Genomic DNA, 17,049 nt, shown 5'->3' with positions numbered 1-17,049 from the left:
ACTCCCGCTCCGCTAGACCCGAAAACCTGCAATTATGCTCACAAGATTCGAGAGTACCCGAAATAGTCATAAAATAACAAAAAGGAAAATATGCATGGAAATTATCTAAATTATGAATGAAATATGCTAAAATAAACTATAAAAAAAAGTAAATAAAATGAAGCTATCAACTTCTAAAAAGGATCAACAATCAATACAAGAAATATTTCCTAGACTCATTTGATGCAATACCATCTAAATTGTTGTTCTAAAACATGCATATTGGTTAATTAAAGTCAAGGAAAGAATGTACCCGCTGGTAACCATGACTTTTAAAAGTCGAAAATTTACACACAAAAATTTGGGATTTGAAAATATTGCAATACTCGACCCTAAGCTTGAAGCTTTACTCAATACTCCATCAAAAGTAATTTACCTCAAAAACCCAAGAAATCCGGAAAAGGCTTGAGATTCTGGCGAAATTTTCCGGCGAGCTTTGAGGAATATTTTTAGTGGGGTTTGTAGCCTTGACCAAAAGGAAAAAAATGGTGGTGTCAAAATTTTGAAAGGTGGCTGGAGTTGGATGGAAAATCGAATTTTCTAGCAAAAGGGGTGTGACATCCCCAAAATCACGGCCAGAAAAGACCGATTTTTGTTTATGCTTTATAAAAATCAGAGTACTTCATTTTATAAAAAGGTTGCGGAATTTGTTCCCAGAAAAACATGGTAAATACGTTATTAAAACATTTTTGAAGAAACATATTTATTTCATTTTAAAATGTTTGGGATGTCATCGTTAATACCGAAACATAAGCATAAACAAAACTTACAATGATTTACACTAGTGATCTACATCTTTTTTAAATCTCTCAGTGTAATGTCACTTCACTTCGTCACCTGTGATATACATAAACTGAGTGGGTCAAGTTGGGAAACCTGGTAAGTACATAGGGTTTTCAACCCACAATAATATAATTACTATGTTCAATCAAACAATCAACCCAATTACCCATCCCCATTATCTTCTTTACTCTTTAAGGATTTAACCTAAGAGTCATCTATCCTGCATTCGTTTATTCCGAAGTCCCTTAGCTCCAGGGTTATAGGACTGACACTAAATCCATAGCTGCCAATGTTCGTTCATAAAGCACTAATTCCATAGCTGCTATGGTCTATTCATCAGGTACTAAATCCATAGCTACCAGTCTTTATCTAATAGGTACTAAGTCCATAGCAACCAATGTTCAACAGGTACTAAGTCCTAGCTACCAATTCCCAACAGGTAGTAAATCCATAGCTACCAACGTTTAACAGGTACTAAGTCCATAGCTACCGGTGTTTGTCCCATAGGCAATAAGTCTATAGCTGCCAATATATCATCTTCTATCTCTCATCATTCATCTACCCATCTCATACCCAACATATTCGTATATATAAAATATATATACATATTAAATTCTTTAAAACATGTATAAAACGTTCATCCAGCATAGACAGCAAGTATTCATATAATATGCACACATAGCACGTAGTTTATATAAAATACTTCATATCTATGTGTGAGTCCTGTGCTTCCGGTAGTATAGGCCTCTACTACCCCCGATCCAAGTGTGACTTTCCCCGATCCAAGTGTGAGTCCTGTGCTTCCGGTAGTATAGGCCTCTACTACCATTCACACCTACTCATACTCGTCCCAAGTATTGTCTCGCAGTTTCCCAAGTCACCATGAAGCAATTCATACAATCATTCAACACATCAGATAACAAAACGAAGGTTTTATATCATTTCTTGAAACGATTACATAGGTGTTCAAGTTCACCCTAGACTATGCCTCTACTAGGCTACATCATACGAAACTATGACTACTGCATAATCCGATCCTCGGGTAAGAAGTCCTCATTATTGATTCCTCGCATGGTTCTCTGCTTCGTCGAGGATCATGTGAAATGCCCTTGGCCTTGGTGGCGTTTCTGGTCTTGCTGCTTTATTTTTCCTTGGGCAGTCTCTGGACATGTGCCCCTTGCCTCCACATCCATAGCATACTTTGTCATTATGCGTGCAGTCTTTGGAATAGTGACCAGTCCTCCCACACTTGTAACAAGTCACTTCTTCGTTGCACTTTCCACCATGCTTCTTCTTGCATCTATCACACCATCTTGCTTCACCTCCATTTGCTCCTCCAAGCTTTGAGAATTTTCTTTCCTTGTTCGGCCTCGAAGATCCTTCAAACTTTCGCTTCTCTCCTACCTTATCTTTTTCTAGACCCTTTTCTCTTATCTGGGCCTCTACGTTCTTAGCTGCCCTAACAACTACTTTTAAGGTAGTTGTCATTTTGACCATTGGGCCAAAGTCAGTGGGCAGCCCGTTAGCAAACCTATCAATCTTGGAGAGTTCAGTAGGCACCAAGTAGGGGAATAGCTTCATCCTCTCGGTGAATGCGGTGGTATGCTCATCAACACTCATATTTCCTTTCTTCAGGTTCTGAAACTCGTTGTTTAGGTCTATCAGATCTATCTCCGAGCAGTATTGCATTTTCAACTGTTCCAAAAACTCTTCCCACGACATCCTTAAGGCTTCTCCTCGTGGCATCGTATCTGCCAATAGCTTCCACCAGCTCAAGACTCCAGTTTTCAGTTGTCTTACTGCGAAGACAGTCTTCTATTTCTCGTTACAGCTGCAGCTCTCAAACACCATCTCCAGCTTAGAGATCCAATCCATAATCTCAACCGGCTTCGGGCTTCCTGAGAGACTTGGTGGTTTCGCACCCAAGAAATTTTTGTACATCCGCCCATCCTTGTTGTTTCTCCCTTCTGGGCCATCCCTTTGCTCACCTTGAGTCCCTACTTGACTCACTTGGCGGTTGTAGTTCCCTTCCTCAGATTGCTCGGGAACTGGCTCCGTTGGTTCAACATGTACGGTAGGTTCGTCACTGTTCAACATTTATCTCATTTCTTCCCTTCGTTCAGCTAACATAGCCTGAATCATGGCTTGAACTCCAGCCATGGTGACTGGCTCAAGCACAACTTCTTCAACAACAGGTATTTGCTGAACCACTAGGGGTTGGTTTCGGTTCCCATTCGCATTTACGTTTCCGCTACGGGTTCTTGCCATCTTGATCTCTACACCGAAAAAGGTGAATCTAGATCTTAATTTAGGATTGACGTCTTAAATCATCCTTATCACCCCGAAACATTTATATGCTAGTTCTAATATCGTAGTTAAACGCTTAGAATCCTAAACACATAAGGTTTCCAGATCCGGTCGGCAACAGACCATAGATCCGAACAAATCATATCATGCGCAAAGCATTTAGCACATAAACACAATTTAGGCATTATTCCTAAAATAAGCTAGTGCTCACACCTCACAATCATCGCTTAGCATTCTAAGTTTAAGTCTAGAAATAAATCTATATTCCTAGTTCTCTTAAACTAATGCTCTGATACCAACTGTGACATCCCCAAAATCACGGCCAGAAAAGACCGATTTTTGTTTATGCTTTATAAAAATCAGAGTACTTCATTTTATAAAAATGTTGCGGAATTTGTTCCCAGAAAAACATGGTAAATACATTATTAAAACATTTTCGAAGAAACGTATTTATTTCCTTTTAAAATGTTTGGGATGTCATCGTTAATACCGAAACATAAGCATAAACAGAACTTACAATGATTTACACTAGTGATCTACATCTCTTTTAAATCTCTCAGTGTAATGTCACTTCACTTCGTCACCTGTGATATACATAAACTGAGTGGGTCAAGTTGGGAAACCTGGTAAGTACATAGGGTTTTCAACCCACAATAATATAATTACTATGTTCAATCAAACAATCAACCCAATTACCCATCCCCATTATCTTCTTTACTCTTTAAGGATTTAACCTAAGAGTCATCTATCCTGCATTCGTTTATTCTGAAGTCCCTTACCTCCAGCATTATAGGACTGACACTAAATCCATAGCTGCCAATGTTCGTTCATAAAGCACTAATTCCATAGTTGCTATGGTCTATTCATCAGGTACTAAATCCATAGCTACCAGTCTTTATCTAATAGGTACTAAGTCCATAGCAACCAATGTTCAACAGGTACTAAGTCCTAGCTACCAATTCCCAACAGGTAGTAAATCCATAGCTACCAACGTTTAACAGGTACTAAGTCCATAGCTACCGGTGTTTGTCCCATAGGCACTAAGTCTATAGCTGCCAATGTATCATCTTCTATCTCTCATCATTCATCTACCCATCTCATACCCAACATATTCGTATATATAAAATACTTATACAGATTAAATTCTTTAAAACATGTATAAAACGTTCATCCAGCATAGACAGCAAGTATTCAGATAATATGCACACATAGCACGTAGTTTATATAAAATACTTCATATCTATGTGTAAGATGAAAGGGACTATGCACTCACCTGAGAAGGTGGTGACTCGGTACTCGGACAACACTTCGAAACCTAATATTATCACCACTAGATTTTAGTATAATATTACCGTCACTAATTATTAGTCTTATTATTATCATTATATAAGCGTTTAGACAATACTTTCCAACTACTATGTATAGACAGGGGCCAGACATAAAACACCGCAGGGCAGGACCATTTTGGCGTATAGCACTTCTGAAATCCAACAACCCTATGCGGCCCTTTAAACCAGATTCCCCGTACCGCGAGTAGTTAAAAGATATTATAACGACACTTATATAAGTCATAATAATTGCTCAAATATTTATTATAAATTTATAATAACAATACTAATTTTAAATATAAACTATATTTAAAATAGGGTAAGCATAACTTACTTTCAAGGGGATTTTAGCTAGGAGTCGGGCTCTGCAGGGGCAGAACTTCGTCGCTGAATCTTTCTAAGAAAGATTCATGCAGCGCTTCAGCGCTCACCTTACTATACTAAAACTACAGAAAGAGAAGTCGAATCACGAGGGACCGAAATGCTCGGGGGATAAGGAGAGAAAGACTCTTGAATCAAGAGAATGGTGCAAGAAATATGAGAGCCCAAGGCTCTTATTTATACTAATTGAATTTTCAAAAACTACCCTCCATAATTACTTAATGACCTTTTAATTATATAAACAACTAAACACCCCTCTATAATACTATTTTAAATGGATTTAATGATATTTTTACTAAACTAATATCGAAAGAACTCAACATTAGTCTTATAATGACCGCATCGTCGATACCTTTCTAATGATATATACATATGTATGTATATGTGTACGTATACATGATTTCTACTTTATTTTAATACGTAAATATGCTATTATAATTTGTAACTCGTTCATACGAACTCCGTTTTTGACGTTCTTTATATCCACGCGTAGGTGGAGACGTACTCTACAACTTTCATTTGGACTCCGTCGGCTAATTTTGACTTTATTTTTAAAGTTATATTTTTAACAGGCCGGGACAGGATTGGTCCGTTAAAATCTCATAACTTCTTTATCCGATGTCCATTTTTGTCTGTCTTTTTATCGTTACGCTACTAATAACGTGATCTTCGATTCTTGTTTAGGTTGTGTCGGCTAAAAATCAATCGATCTAAAATTCGAATTTCGGGCTGTACACCGCTAATCCGAAACTTCGAAAAATCATAACTTCTTCATACGAAGTCAGATTTGGGCGTTCTTTTTATCGATGTTCTTAGTTTAACATATTCTACGACTTTCGTTTAGAGCACTAAGGCTAATTCTCTCTCTATCATAAGTTTACTATTTACGCTTCCCGGCGCCGTGCCGGTTCCGACGCGAAACCTCGACGGGTCATAACTTCTTCGTTATAACTTGGATTTCGGCATTCTTCATATGTATGGAAACCTTGTGACATATTCTACAACTTGGTTAAGATTATTTATTCTAAATAATCTTTTTGTCGAAAAGTTGTTTTTGACCCCTATTGCCTTTAAATTGACTAGCCCGGATCTGCGGGCGTTACAATTATCTCCCCCTTAGGATGATTACGTCCCGGAATCATCAACGAAAAAGGGCTCGTATAATGACTCCATACGTCATCTCTTCATCCTAGGTAATGATTATAACTTCTATATTCCTTCAAGTCTATCTCTTAGATTCATTGACTGTAAGCAGTACTCGATCGTGCACCTGCTCTCTACCTCAGGCTAGACTTCAAATTATGACCTATCATCATGTGATGCACGTTTAGACTTAGGTCTCTTAGAGTTAAATTCTAAAATAGACTATGCCTTCCTTCATGTTCTAATGTGATATAATCACACTTTAACATGTAGCGTTTCTGGCTACCAACTTCTTTAACAACGAACGCGATACTTCTATTGATCGCTTTGATTTCAATTGTTTGGTTTAAGTCGGACGCTACATTGAACTTGGTTCCCTGAACCACGCAACATACTCATCGTATTCGGACTCAATTTTGTATGACCATTAGGATCGGAAATCAACAATCTTTTTAGTCATTATCGAAACGATGGCAATGACATACTTGAAAAAATGAAATCAATTACTAGCTTCTTGGTAACCTTGTGACTTTCCCCGATCCAAGTGTGAGTCCTGTGCTTCCGGTAGTATAGGCCTCTACTACCATTCACACCTACTCATACTCATCCCAAGTATTGTCTCGCAGTTTCCCAAGTCACCATGCAGCAATTCATACAATCATTCAACACATCAGATAACAAAACGAAGGTTTTATATCATTTCTTGAAACGATTACATAGGTGTTCAAGTTCACCCTAGACTATGCCTCTACTAGGCTACATCATACGAAACTATGACTACTGCATAATCCGATCCTCGGGTAAGAAGTCCTCATTCTTGATTCCTCGCATGGTTCTCTGCTTCGTCGAGGATCATGTGAAATGCCCTTGGCCTTGGTGGCGTTTCTGGTCTTGCTGCTTTATTTTTCCTTGGGCAGTCTCTGGACATGTGCCCCTTGCCTCCACATCCATAGCATACTTTGTCATTATGCGTGCAGTCTTTGGAATAGTGACCAGTCCTCCCACACTTGTAACAAGTCACTTCTTCGTTGCACTTTCCACCATGCTTCTTCTTGCATCTATCACACCATCTTGCTTCACCTCCATTTGCTCCTCCAAGCTTTGAGAATTTTCTTTCCTTGTTCGGCCTCGAAGATCCTTCAAACTTTCGCTTCTCTCCTACCTTATCTTTTTCTAGACCCTTTTCTCTTATCTGGGCCTCTACGTTCTTAGCTGCCCTAACAACTACTTTCAAGGTAGTTGTCATTTTGACCATTGGGCCAAAGTCAGTGGGCAGCCCGTTAGCAAACCTATCAATCTTGGAGAGTTCAGTAGGCACCAAGTAGGGGAATAGCTTCATCCTCTCGGTGAATGCGGTGGTATGCTCATCAACACTCATCTTTCCTTTCTTCAGGTTCTGAAACTCGTTGTTTAGGTCTATCAGATCTATCTCCGAGCAGTATTGCATTTTCAACTGTTCCAAAAACTCTTCCCACGACATCCTTAAGGCTTCTCCTCGTGGCATCGTATCTGCCAATAGCTTCCACCAGCTCAAGACTCCAGTTTTCAGTTGTCTTACTGCGAAGACAGTCTTCTATTTCTCGTTACAGTTGCAGCTCTCAAACACCATCTCCATCTCAGAGATCCAATCCATAATCTCAACCGGCATCGGGCTTCCTGAGAGACTTGGTGGTTTCGCACCCAAGAAATTTTTGTACATCCGCCCATCCTTGTTGTTTCTCCCTTCTGGGCCATCCCTTTGCTCACCTTGAGTCCCTACTTGACTCACTTGGCGGTTGTAGTTCCCTTCCTCAGATTGCTCGGGAACTGGCTCCGTCGGTTCAACATGTACGGTAGGTTCGTCCCTGTTCAACATTTATCTCATTTCTTCCCTTCGTTCAGCTAACATAGCCCGAATCATGGCTTGAACTCCAGCCATGGTGACTGGGTCAAGCGCAACTTCTTCAACAACAGGTATTTGCTGAACCACTGGGGGTTGGTTTCGGTTCCCATTCGCATTTACGTTTCCGCTACGGGTTCTTGCCATCTTGATCTCTACACCGAAAAAGTTGAATCTAGATCTTAATTTAGGATTGACGTCTTAAATCATCCTTATCACCCCGAAACGTTTATATGCTAGTTCTAATATCGTAGTTAAACGCTTAGAATCCTAAACACATAAGGTTTCCAGATCCGGTCGGCAACAGACCATAGATCCGAACAAATCATATCATGCGCAAAGCATTTAGCACATAAACACAATTTAGGCATTATTCCTAAAATAAGCTAGTGCCCACACCTCACAATCATCGCTTAGCATTCTAAGTTTAAGTCTAGAAATAAATCTATATTCCTAGTTCTCTTAAACTAATGCTCTGATACCAACTGTGACATCCCCAAAATCACGGCCAGAAAAGACCGATTTTTGTTTATGCTTTATAAAAATCAGAGTACTTCATTTTATAAAAAGGTTGCGGAATTTGTTCCCAGAAAAACATGGTAAATACATTATTAAAACATTTTCGAAGAAACGTATTTATTTCATTTTAAAATGTTTGGGATGTCATCGTTAATACCGAAACATAAGCATAAACAGAACTTACAATGATTTACACTAGTGATCTACATCTCTTTTAAATCTCTCAGTGGAATGTCACTTCACTTCGTCACCTGTGATATACATAAACTGAGTGGGTCAAGTTGGGAAACCTGGTAAGTACATAGGGTTTTCAACCCACAATAATATAATTACTATGTTCAATCAAACAATCAACCCAATTACCCATCCCCATTATCTTCTTTACTCTTTAAGGATTTAACCTAAGAGTCATCTATCCTGCATTCGTTTATTCCGAAGTCCCTTACCTCCAACGTTATAGGACTGACACTAAATCCATAGCTGCCAATGTTCGTTCATAAAGCACTAATTCCATAGCTGCTATGGTCTATTCATCAGGTACTAAATCCATAGCTACCAGTCTTTATCTAATAGGTACTAAGTCCATAGCAACCAATGTTCAACAGGTACTAAGTCCTAGCTACCAATTCCCAACAGGTAGTAAATCCATAGCTACCAACGTTTAACAGGTACTAAGTCCATAGCTACCGGTGTTTGTCCCATAGGCACTAAGTCTATAGCTGCCAATGTATCATCTTCTATCTCTCATCATTCATCTACCCATCTCATACCCAACATATTCGTATATATAAAATACTTATACAGATTAAATTCTTTAAAACATGTATAAAACGTTCATCCAGCATAGACAGCAAGTATTCAGATAATATGCACACATAGCACGTAGTTTATATAAAATACTTCATATCTATGTGTAAGATGAAAGGGACTATGCACTCACCTGAGAAGGTGGTGACTCGGTACTCGGACAACACTTCGAAACCTAATATTATCACCACTAGATTTTAGTATAATATTACCGTCACTAATTATTAGTCTTATTATTATCATTATATAAGCGTTTAAACAATACTTTCAACCTACTATGTATAGACAGGGGCCAGACCTAAAACACCGGAGGGCAGGACCATTTTGGCGTATAGCACTTCTGAAATCCAACAACCCTATGCGGCCCTTTAAACCAGATTCCCCGTACCGCGAGTAGTTAAAAGATATTATAACGACACTTATATAAGTCATAATAATAGCTCAAATATTTATTATAAATTTATAATAACAATACTAATTTTAAATATAAACTATATTTAAAATAGGGTAAGCATAACTTACTTTCAAAGGGATTTTAGCTAGGAGTCGGGCTCTGCAGGGGCAGAACTTCGTCGCTGAATCTTTCTAAGAAAGATTCATGCAGCGCTTCAGCGCTCACCTTACTATACTAAAACTACAGAAAGAGAAGTCGAATCACGAGGGACCGAAATGCTCGGGGGATAAGGAGAGAAAGACTCTTGAATCAAGAGAATGGTGCAAGAAATATGAGAGCCCAAGGCTCTTATTTATACTAATTGAATTTTAAAAAACTACCCTCCATAATTACTTAATGACCTTTTAGTTATATAAACAACTAAACACCCCTCTATAATACTATTTTAAATGGATTTAATGATATTTTTACTAAACTAATATCGAAAGAACTCAACATTAGTCTTATAATGACCGCATCGTCGATACCTTTCTAATGATATATACATATGTATATATATGTGTACGTATACATGATTTATACTTTATTTTAATACGTAAATATGCTATTATAATTTGTAACTCGTTCATACGAACTCCGTTTTTGACGTTCTTTATATCCACGCGTAGGTGGAGACGTACTCTACAACTTTCGTTTGGACTCCGTCGACTAATTTTGACTTTATTTTTAAAGTTATATTTTTAACAGGCCGGGACAGGATTGGTCCGTTAAAATCTCATAACTTCTTTATCCGATGTCCATTTTCGTCTGTCTTTTTATCGTTACGCTACTAATAACGTGATCTTCGATTCTTGTTTAGGTTGTGTCGGCTAAAAATCAATCGATCTAAAATTCGAATTTCGGGCTGTACACCGCTAATCCGAAACTTCGAAAAATCATAACTTCTTCATACGAAGTCAGATTTGGGCGTTCTTTTTATCGATGTTCTTAGTTTAACATATTCTACGACTTTCGTTTAGAGCACTAAGGCTAATTCTCTCTCTATCATAAGTTTACTATTTACGCTTCCTGGCGCCGTGCCGGTTCCGACGCGAAACCTCGACGGGTCATAACTTCTTCGTTATAACTTGGATTTCGGCATTCTTTATATGTATGGAAACCTTGTGACATATTCTACAACTTGGTTAAGATTATTTATTCTAAATAATCTTTTTGTCGAAAAGTTGTTTTTGACCCTATTGCCTTTAAATTGACTAGCCCGGATCTGCGGGCGTTACAATTATCTCCCCCTTAGGATGATTACGTCCCGGAATCATCAATGAAAAAGGGCTCGTATAATGACTCCATACGTCATCTCTTCATCCTAGGTAATGATTATAACTTCTATATTCCTTCAAGTCTATCTCTTAGATTCATTGACTGTAAGCAGTACTCGATCGTGCACCTGCTCTCTACCTCAGACTAGACTTCAAATTAGGACCTATCATCATGTGATGCACGTTTAGACTTAGGTCTCTTAGAGTTAAATTCTAAAATAGACTATGACTTCCTTCATGTTCTAATGTGATATAATCACACTTTAACATGTAGCGTTTCTGGCTACCAACTTCTTTAACAACGAACGCGATACTTCTATTGATCGCTTTGATTTCAATTGTTTGGTTTAAGTCGGACGCTACATTGAACTTGGTTCCCTGAACCACGCAACATACTTATCGTAGTCGGACTCAATTTGGTATGACCATTAGGATCGGAAATCAACAATCTTTTTAGTCATTATCGAAACGATGTCAATGACATACTTGAAAAAATGAAATCAATTACTAGCTTCTTGGTAACCTTGTGACTTTCCCCCATCCAAGTGTGAGTCCTGTGCTTCCGGTAGTATAGGCCTCTACTACCATTCACACCAACTCATACTCGTCCCAAGTATTGTCTCGCAGTGTCCCAAGTCACCATGCAGCAATTCATACAATCATTCAACACATCAGATAACAAAACGAAGGTTTTATATCATTTCTTGAAACGATTACATAGGTGTTCAAGTTCACCCTAGACTATGCCTCTACTAGGCTACATCATACGAAACTATGACTACTGCATAATCCGATCCTCGGGTAAGAAGTCCTCATTATTGATTCCTCGCATGGTTCTCTGCTTCGTCGAGGATCATGTGAAATGCCCTTGGCCTTGGTGGCGTTTCTGGTCTTGCTGCTTTATTTTTCCTTGGGCAGTCTCTGGACATGTGCCCCTTGCCTCCACATCCATAGCATACTTTGTCATTATGCGTGCAGTCTTTGGAATAGTGACCAGTCCTCCCACACTTGTAACAAGTCACTTCTTCGTTGCACTTTCCACCATGCTTCTTCTTGCATCTATCACACCATCTTGCTTCACCTCCATTTGCTCCTCCAAGCTTTGAGAATTTTCTTTCCTTGTTCGGCCTCGAAGATCCTTCAAACTTTCGCTTCTCTCCTACCTTATCTTTTTCTAGACCCTTTTCTCTTATCTGGGCCTCTACGTTCTTAGCTGCCCTAACAACTACTTTTAAGGTAGTTGTCATTTTGACCATTGGGCCAAAGTCAGTGGGCAGCCCGTTAGCAAACCTATCAATCTTGGAGAGTTCAGTAGGCACCAAGTAGGGGAATAGCTTCTTCCTCTCGGTGAATGCGGTGGTATGCTCATCAACACTCATCTTTCCTTTCTTCAGGTTCTGAAACTCGTTGTTTAGGTCTATCAGATCTATCTCTGAGCAGTATTGCATTTTCAACTGTTCCAAAAACTCTTCCCACGACATCCTTAAGGCTTCTCCTCGTGGCATCGTATCTGCCAATAGCTTCCACCAGCTCAAGACTCCAGTTTTCAGTTGTCTTACTGCGAAGACAGTCTTCTATTTCTCGTTACAGCTGCAGCTCTCAAACACCATCTCCAGCTTAGAGATCCAATCCATAATCTCAACCGGCTTCGGGCTTCCTGAGAGACTTGGTGGTTTCGCACCCAAGAAATTTTTGTACATCCGCCCATCCTTGTTGTTTCTCCCTTCTGGGCCATCCCTTTGCTCACCTTGAGTCCCTACTTGACTCACTTGGCGGTTGTAGTTCCCTTCCTCAGATTGCTCGGGAACTGGCTCCGTCGGTTCAACATGTACGGTAGGTTCGTCCCTGTTCAACATTTATCTCATTTCTTCCCTTCGTTCAGCTAACATAGCCTGAATCATGGCTTGAACTCCAGCCATGGTGACTGGCTCAAGCACAACTTCTTCAACAACAGGTATTTGCTGAACCACTAGGGGTTGGTTTCGGTTCCCATTCGCATTTACGTTTCCGCTACGGGTTCTTGCCATCTTGATCTCTACACCGAAAAAGGTGAATCTAGATCTTAATTTAGGATTGACGTCTTAAATCATCCTTATCACCCCGAAACGTTTATATGCTAGTTCTAATATCGTAGTTAAACGCTTAGAATCCTAAACACATAAGGTTTCCAGATCCGGTCGGCAACAGACCATAGATCCGAACAAATCATATCATGCGCAAAGCATTTAGCACATAAACACAATTTAGGCATTATTCCTAAAATAAGCTAGTGCTCACACCTCACAATCATCGCTTAGCATTCTAAGTTTAAGTCTAGAAATAAATCTATATTCCTAGTTCTCTTAAACTAATGCTCTGATACCAACTGTGACATCCCCAAAATCACGGCCAGAAAAGATCGATTTTTGTTTATGCTTTATAAAAATCAGAGTACTTCATTTTATAAAAATGTTGCGGAATTTGTTCCCAGAAAAACATGGTAAATACGTTATTAAAACATTTTCGAAGAAACGTATTTATTTCGTTTTAAAATGTTTGGGATGTCATCGTTAATACCAAAACATTAGCATAAACAGAACTTACAATGATTTACACTAGTGATCTACATCTCTTTTAAATCTCTCAGTGTAATGTCACTTCACTTCATCACCTGTGATATACATAAACTGAGTGGGTCAAGTTGGGAAACCTGGTAAGTACATAGGGTTTTCAACCCACAATAATATAATTACTATGTTCAATCAAACAATCAACCCAATTACCCATCCCCATTATCTTCTTTACTCTTTAAGGATTTAACCTAAGAGTCATCTATCCTGCATTCGTTTATTCCGAAGTCCCTTACCTCCAGCGTTATAGGACTGGCACTAAATCCATAGTTGCCAATGTTCGTTCATAAAGAACTAATTCCATAGCTGCTATGGTCTATTCATCAGGTACTAAATCCATAGCTACCAGTCTTTATCTAATAGGTACTAAGTCCATAGCAACCAATGTTCAACAGGTACTAAGTCCTAGCTACCAATTCCCAACAGGTAGTAAATCCATAGCTACCAACGTTTAACAGGTACTAAGTCCATAGCTACCGGTGTTTGTTCCATAGGCACTAAGTCTATAGCTGCCAATGTATCATCTTCTATCTCTCATCATTCATCTACCCATCTCATACCCAACATATTCGTATATATAAAATACTTATACAGATTAAATTCTTTAAAACATGTATAAAACGTTCATCCAGCATAGACAGCAAGTATTCAGATAATATGCACACATAGCACGTAGTTTATATAAAATACTTCATATCTATGTGTAAGATGAAAGGGACTATGCACTCACCTGAGAAGGTGGTGACTCGGTACTCGGACAACACTTCGAAACCTAATATTATCACCACTAGATTTTAGTATAATATTACCGTCACTAATTATTAGTCTTATTATTATCATTATATAAGCGTTTAAACAATACTTTCCAACTACTATGTATAGACAGGGGCCAGACATAAAACACCGGAGGGCAGGACCATTTTGGCGTATAGCACTTCTGAAATCCAACAACCCTATGCGGCCCTTTAAACCAGATTCCCCGTACCGCGAGTAGTTAAAAGATATTATAACGACACTTATATAAGTCATAATAATAGCTCAAATATTTATTATAAATTTATAATAACAATACTAATTTTAAATATAAACTATATTTAAAATAGGGTAAGCATAACTTATTTTCAAGGGGATTTTAGCTAGGAGTCGGGCTCTGCAGGGGCAGAACTTCGTCGCTGAATCTTTCTAAGAAAGATTCATGCAGCGCTTCAGCGCTCACCTTACTATACTAAAACTACAGAAAGAGAAGTCGAATCACGAGGGACCGAAATGCTCGGGGGATAAGGAGAGAAAGACTCTTGAATCAAGAGAATGGTGCAAGAAATATGAGAGCCCAAGGCTCTTATTTATACTAATTGAATTTTCAAAAACTACCCTCCATAATTACTTAATGACCTTTTAGTTATATAAACAACTAAACACCCCTCTATAATACTATTTTAAATGGATTTAATGATATTTTTACTAAACTAATATCGAAAGAACTCAACATTAGTCTTATAATGACCGCATCGTCGATACCTTTCTAATGATATATACATATGTATATATATGTGTACGTATACATGATTTATACTTTATTTTAATACGTAAATATGCTATTATAATTTGTAACTCGTTCATACGAACTCCGTTTTTGACGTTCTTTATATCCACGCGTAGGTGGAGACGTACTCTACAACTTTCGTTTGGACTCCGTCGGCTAATTTTGACTTTATTTTTAAAGTTATATTTTTAACAGGCCGGGACAGGATTGGTCCGTTAAAATCTCATAACTTCTTTATCCGATGTCCATTTTCGTCTGTCTTTTTATCGTTACGCTACTAATAACATGATCTTTGATTCTTGTTTAGGTTGTTTCAGCTAAAAATCAATCGATCTAAAATTCGAATTTCGGGCTGTACACCGCTAATCCGAAACTTCGAAAAATCATAACTTCTTCATACGAAGTCAGATTTGGGCGTTCTTTTTATCGATGTTCTTAGTTTAACATATTCTACGACTTTCGTTTAGAGCACTAAGGCTAATTCTCTCTCTATCATAAGTTTACTATTTACGCTTCCCGGCGCCGTGCCGGTTCCGACGCGAAACCTCGACGGGTCATAACTTCTTCGTTATAACTCGGATTTCGGCGTTCTTTATATGTATGGAAACCTTGTGACATATTCTACAACTTGGTTAAGATTATTTATTCTAAATAATCTTTTTGTCGAAAAGTTGTTTTTGACCCCTATTGCCTTTAAATTGACTAGCCCGGATCTGCGGGCGTTACAAGGGGGGTGGTCGGCAGTCTCGATTCTGGGGGTGGATCGGGGAAAAATTTAGGTGGGAAATGTAGAGCTTGAAAAATGGGAAAGAATGCCGCTAATTTCACGTGATTCCGACTGGCAGTTTGATGGGAAATTGAGTTTTTGTTGTTGAAGGTGGGAGGTTTTTTAATGGAGGTTAGAAAGAAAAGTAGAAGAAGAATAGGGAAGAAAGGCCCGGATGGTAGGGTTAGTGGGTTAAAATAGCGGTCAACGGTGGTCAACACCCAGGTCAACAGAAGTCAACACCTCATGTGGATGTTTTCTGGAGTACACGTGGTCCGCGTAAGGTGTACTGAAATGGTCTTTAATTTGAGACTTCACACGGTCGTTTACATGGAGTATATGCAGTCCGTTTTTGGCTCACACGGATGAGACATCGACCACACGCGATCAGCGTAAAAAGTTCTACGATGGTCCATTTTTTGAAGAATGACGTGGTCGATTTTTGGGAGCATACACGGACCGTTTTTAGGTAAAGTGGACAGGACTTCAAGTACATGTTGACCGTGTGAGTAGTTCCGTAATGTTCCCTAATTGAAAAGATGACGCGGACCTCCTGGACAGGTACACACAGACCATTTGTGGCTCATGCAAACGAAACTGAGAGTACACGCGTACCATTTGTGAAGCTGTGAAATATCCCAAACCTTCGTGCTTGAGCAAAACGAACATCGGGGCCTCAAAATTCAACACTCTTTCACTGCAAAAAGGAAGAAGAAATGTCAAAAGCAAAAAGGATTTTAGCTAAAACATTTATTTGGAATTAGAAAAGATGAAAGCACAATGTTTTCCAAAAATGCCATTCTTTAACGTCTTTGGCAAGACGTCCTTCCCTCTCAATTTCAGTTTACAAGGGCATCCAATTGGATGACATCTAAGACATTTGCATTAAAACTTTCATAGCAAGGTTTCAAACGATACCCATTAACTTTAAAGATTTTCCCCGTTTCTTCATTTTGGATCTCAACCGCCCCATGCTCAAAGACTTTTAGCACAACAAATAGACCTATCCATCTTGACGTTAATTTTTTGGGAAATAACTTCAAATGGGAATGGTAAAGTAATACTTTATGTCCCGGCTTAAAATGTTTTTGGGTGATGGAGTTATCATGGAACACCTTGGTTTTCTCCTTGTATATAGTTGTATTCTCATAAGAGTCATTCACCAATTCTTCTAACTCTTGAAGTTGAAGCTTGCTATGTCTTCCTGCTTCATCAATTTTACAGGAAGATGACAT

The 17,049-nt window shown here is 38.7% G+C and overlaps 1 protein-coding gene across 1 annotated transcript; it reads right to left on the bottom strand.

The window, feature by feature from the left end:
• Positions 1 to 16,653: 16,653 nt before the first annotated feature.
• LOC145036093 (uncharacterized) lies at positions 16,654 to 17,049 on the bottom strand. The gene has a single exon (XM_078984571.1). It carries the CDS (start codon positions 17,047 to 17,049, stop codon positions 16,654 to 16,656), a length of 396 nt encoding a protein of 131 aa, XP_078840697.1.

Source organism: Lactuca saligna, chromosome 3, assembly GCF_052625555.1.
Source record: "Lactuca saligna cultivar CGN05327 chromosome 3, ASM5262555v1, whole genome shotgun sequence".
Classification (NCBI taxonomy): Eukaryota; Viridiplantae; Streptophyta; class Magnoliopsida; order Asterales; family Asteraceae; genus Lactuca; species Lactuca saligna.
Note: the sequence above shows the minus strand (reverse complement) of the source record. Positions and strands in the feature narration are given on the sequence as shown.

Coding starts and splice junctions, on each gene's coding strand:
- LOC145036093 (XM_078984571.1), bottom strand. CDS start 17,049: ATGTCATCTTCCTGTAAAATTGATGAAGCAGGAAGACATAGCAAGCTT.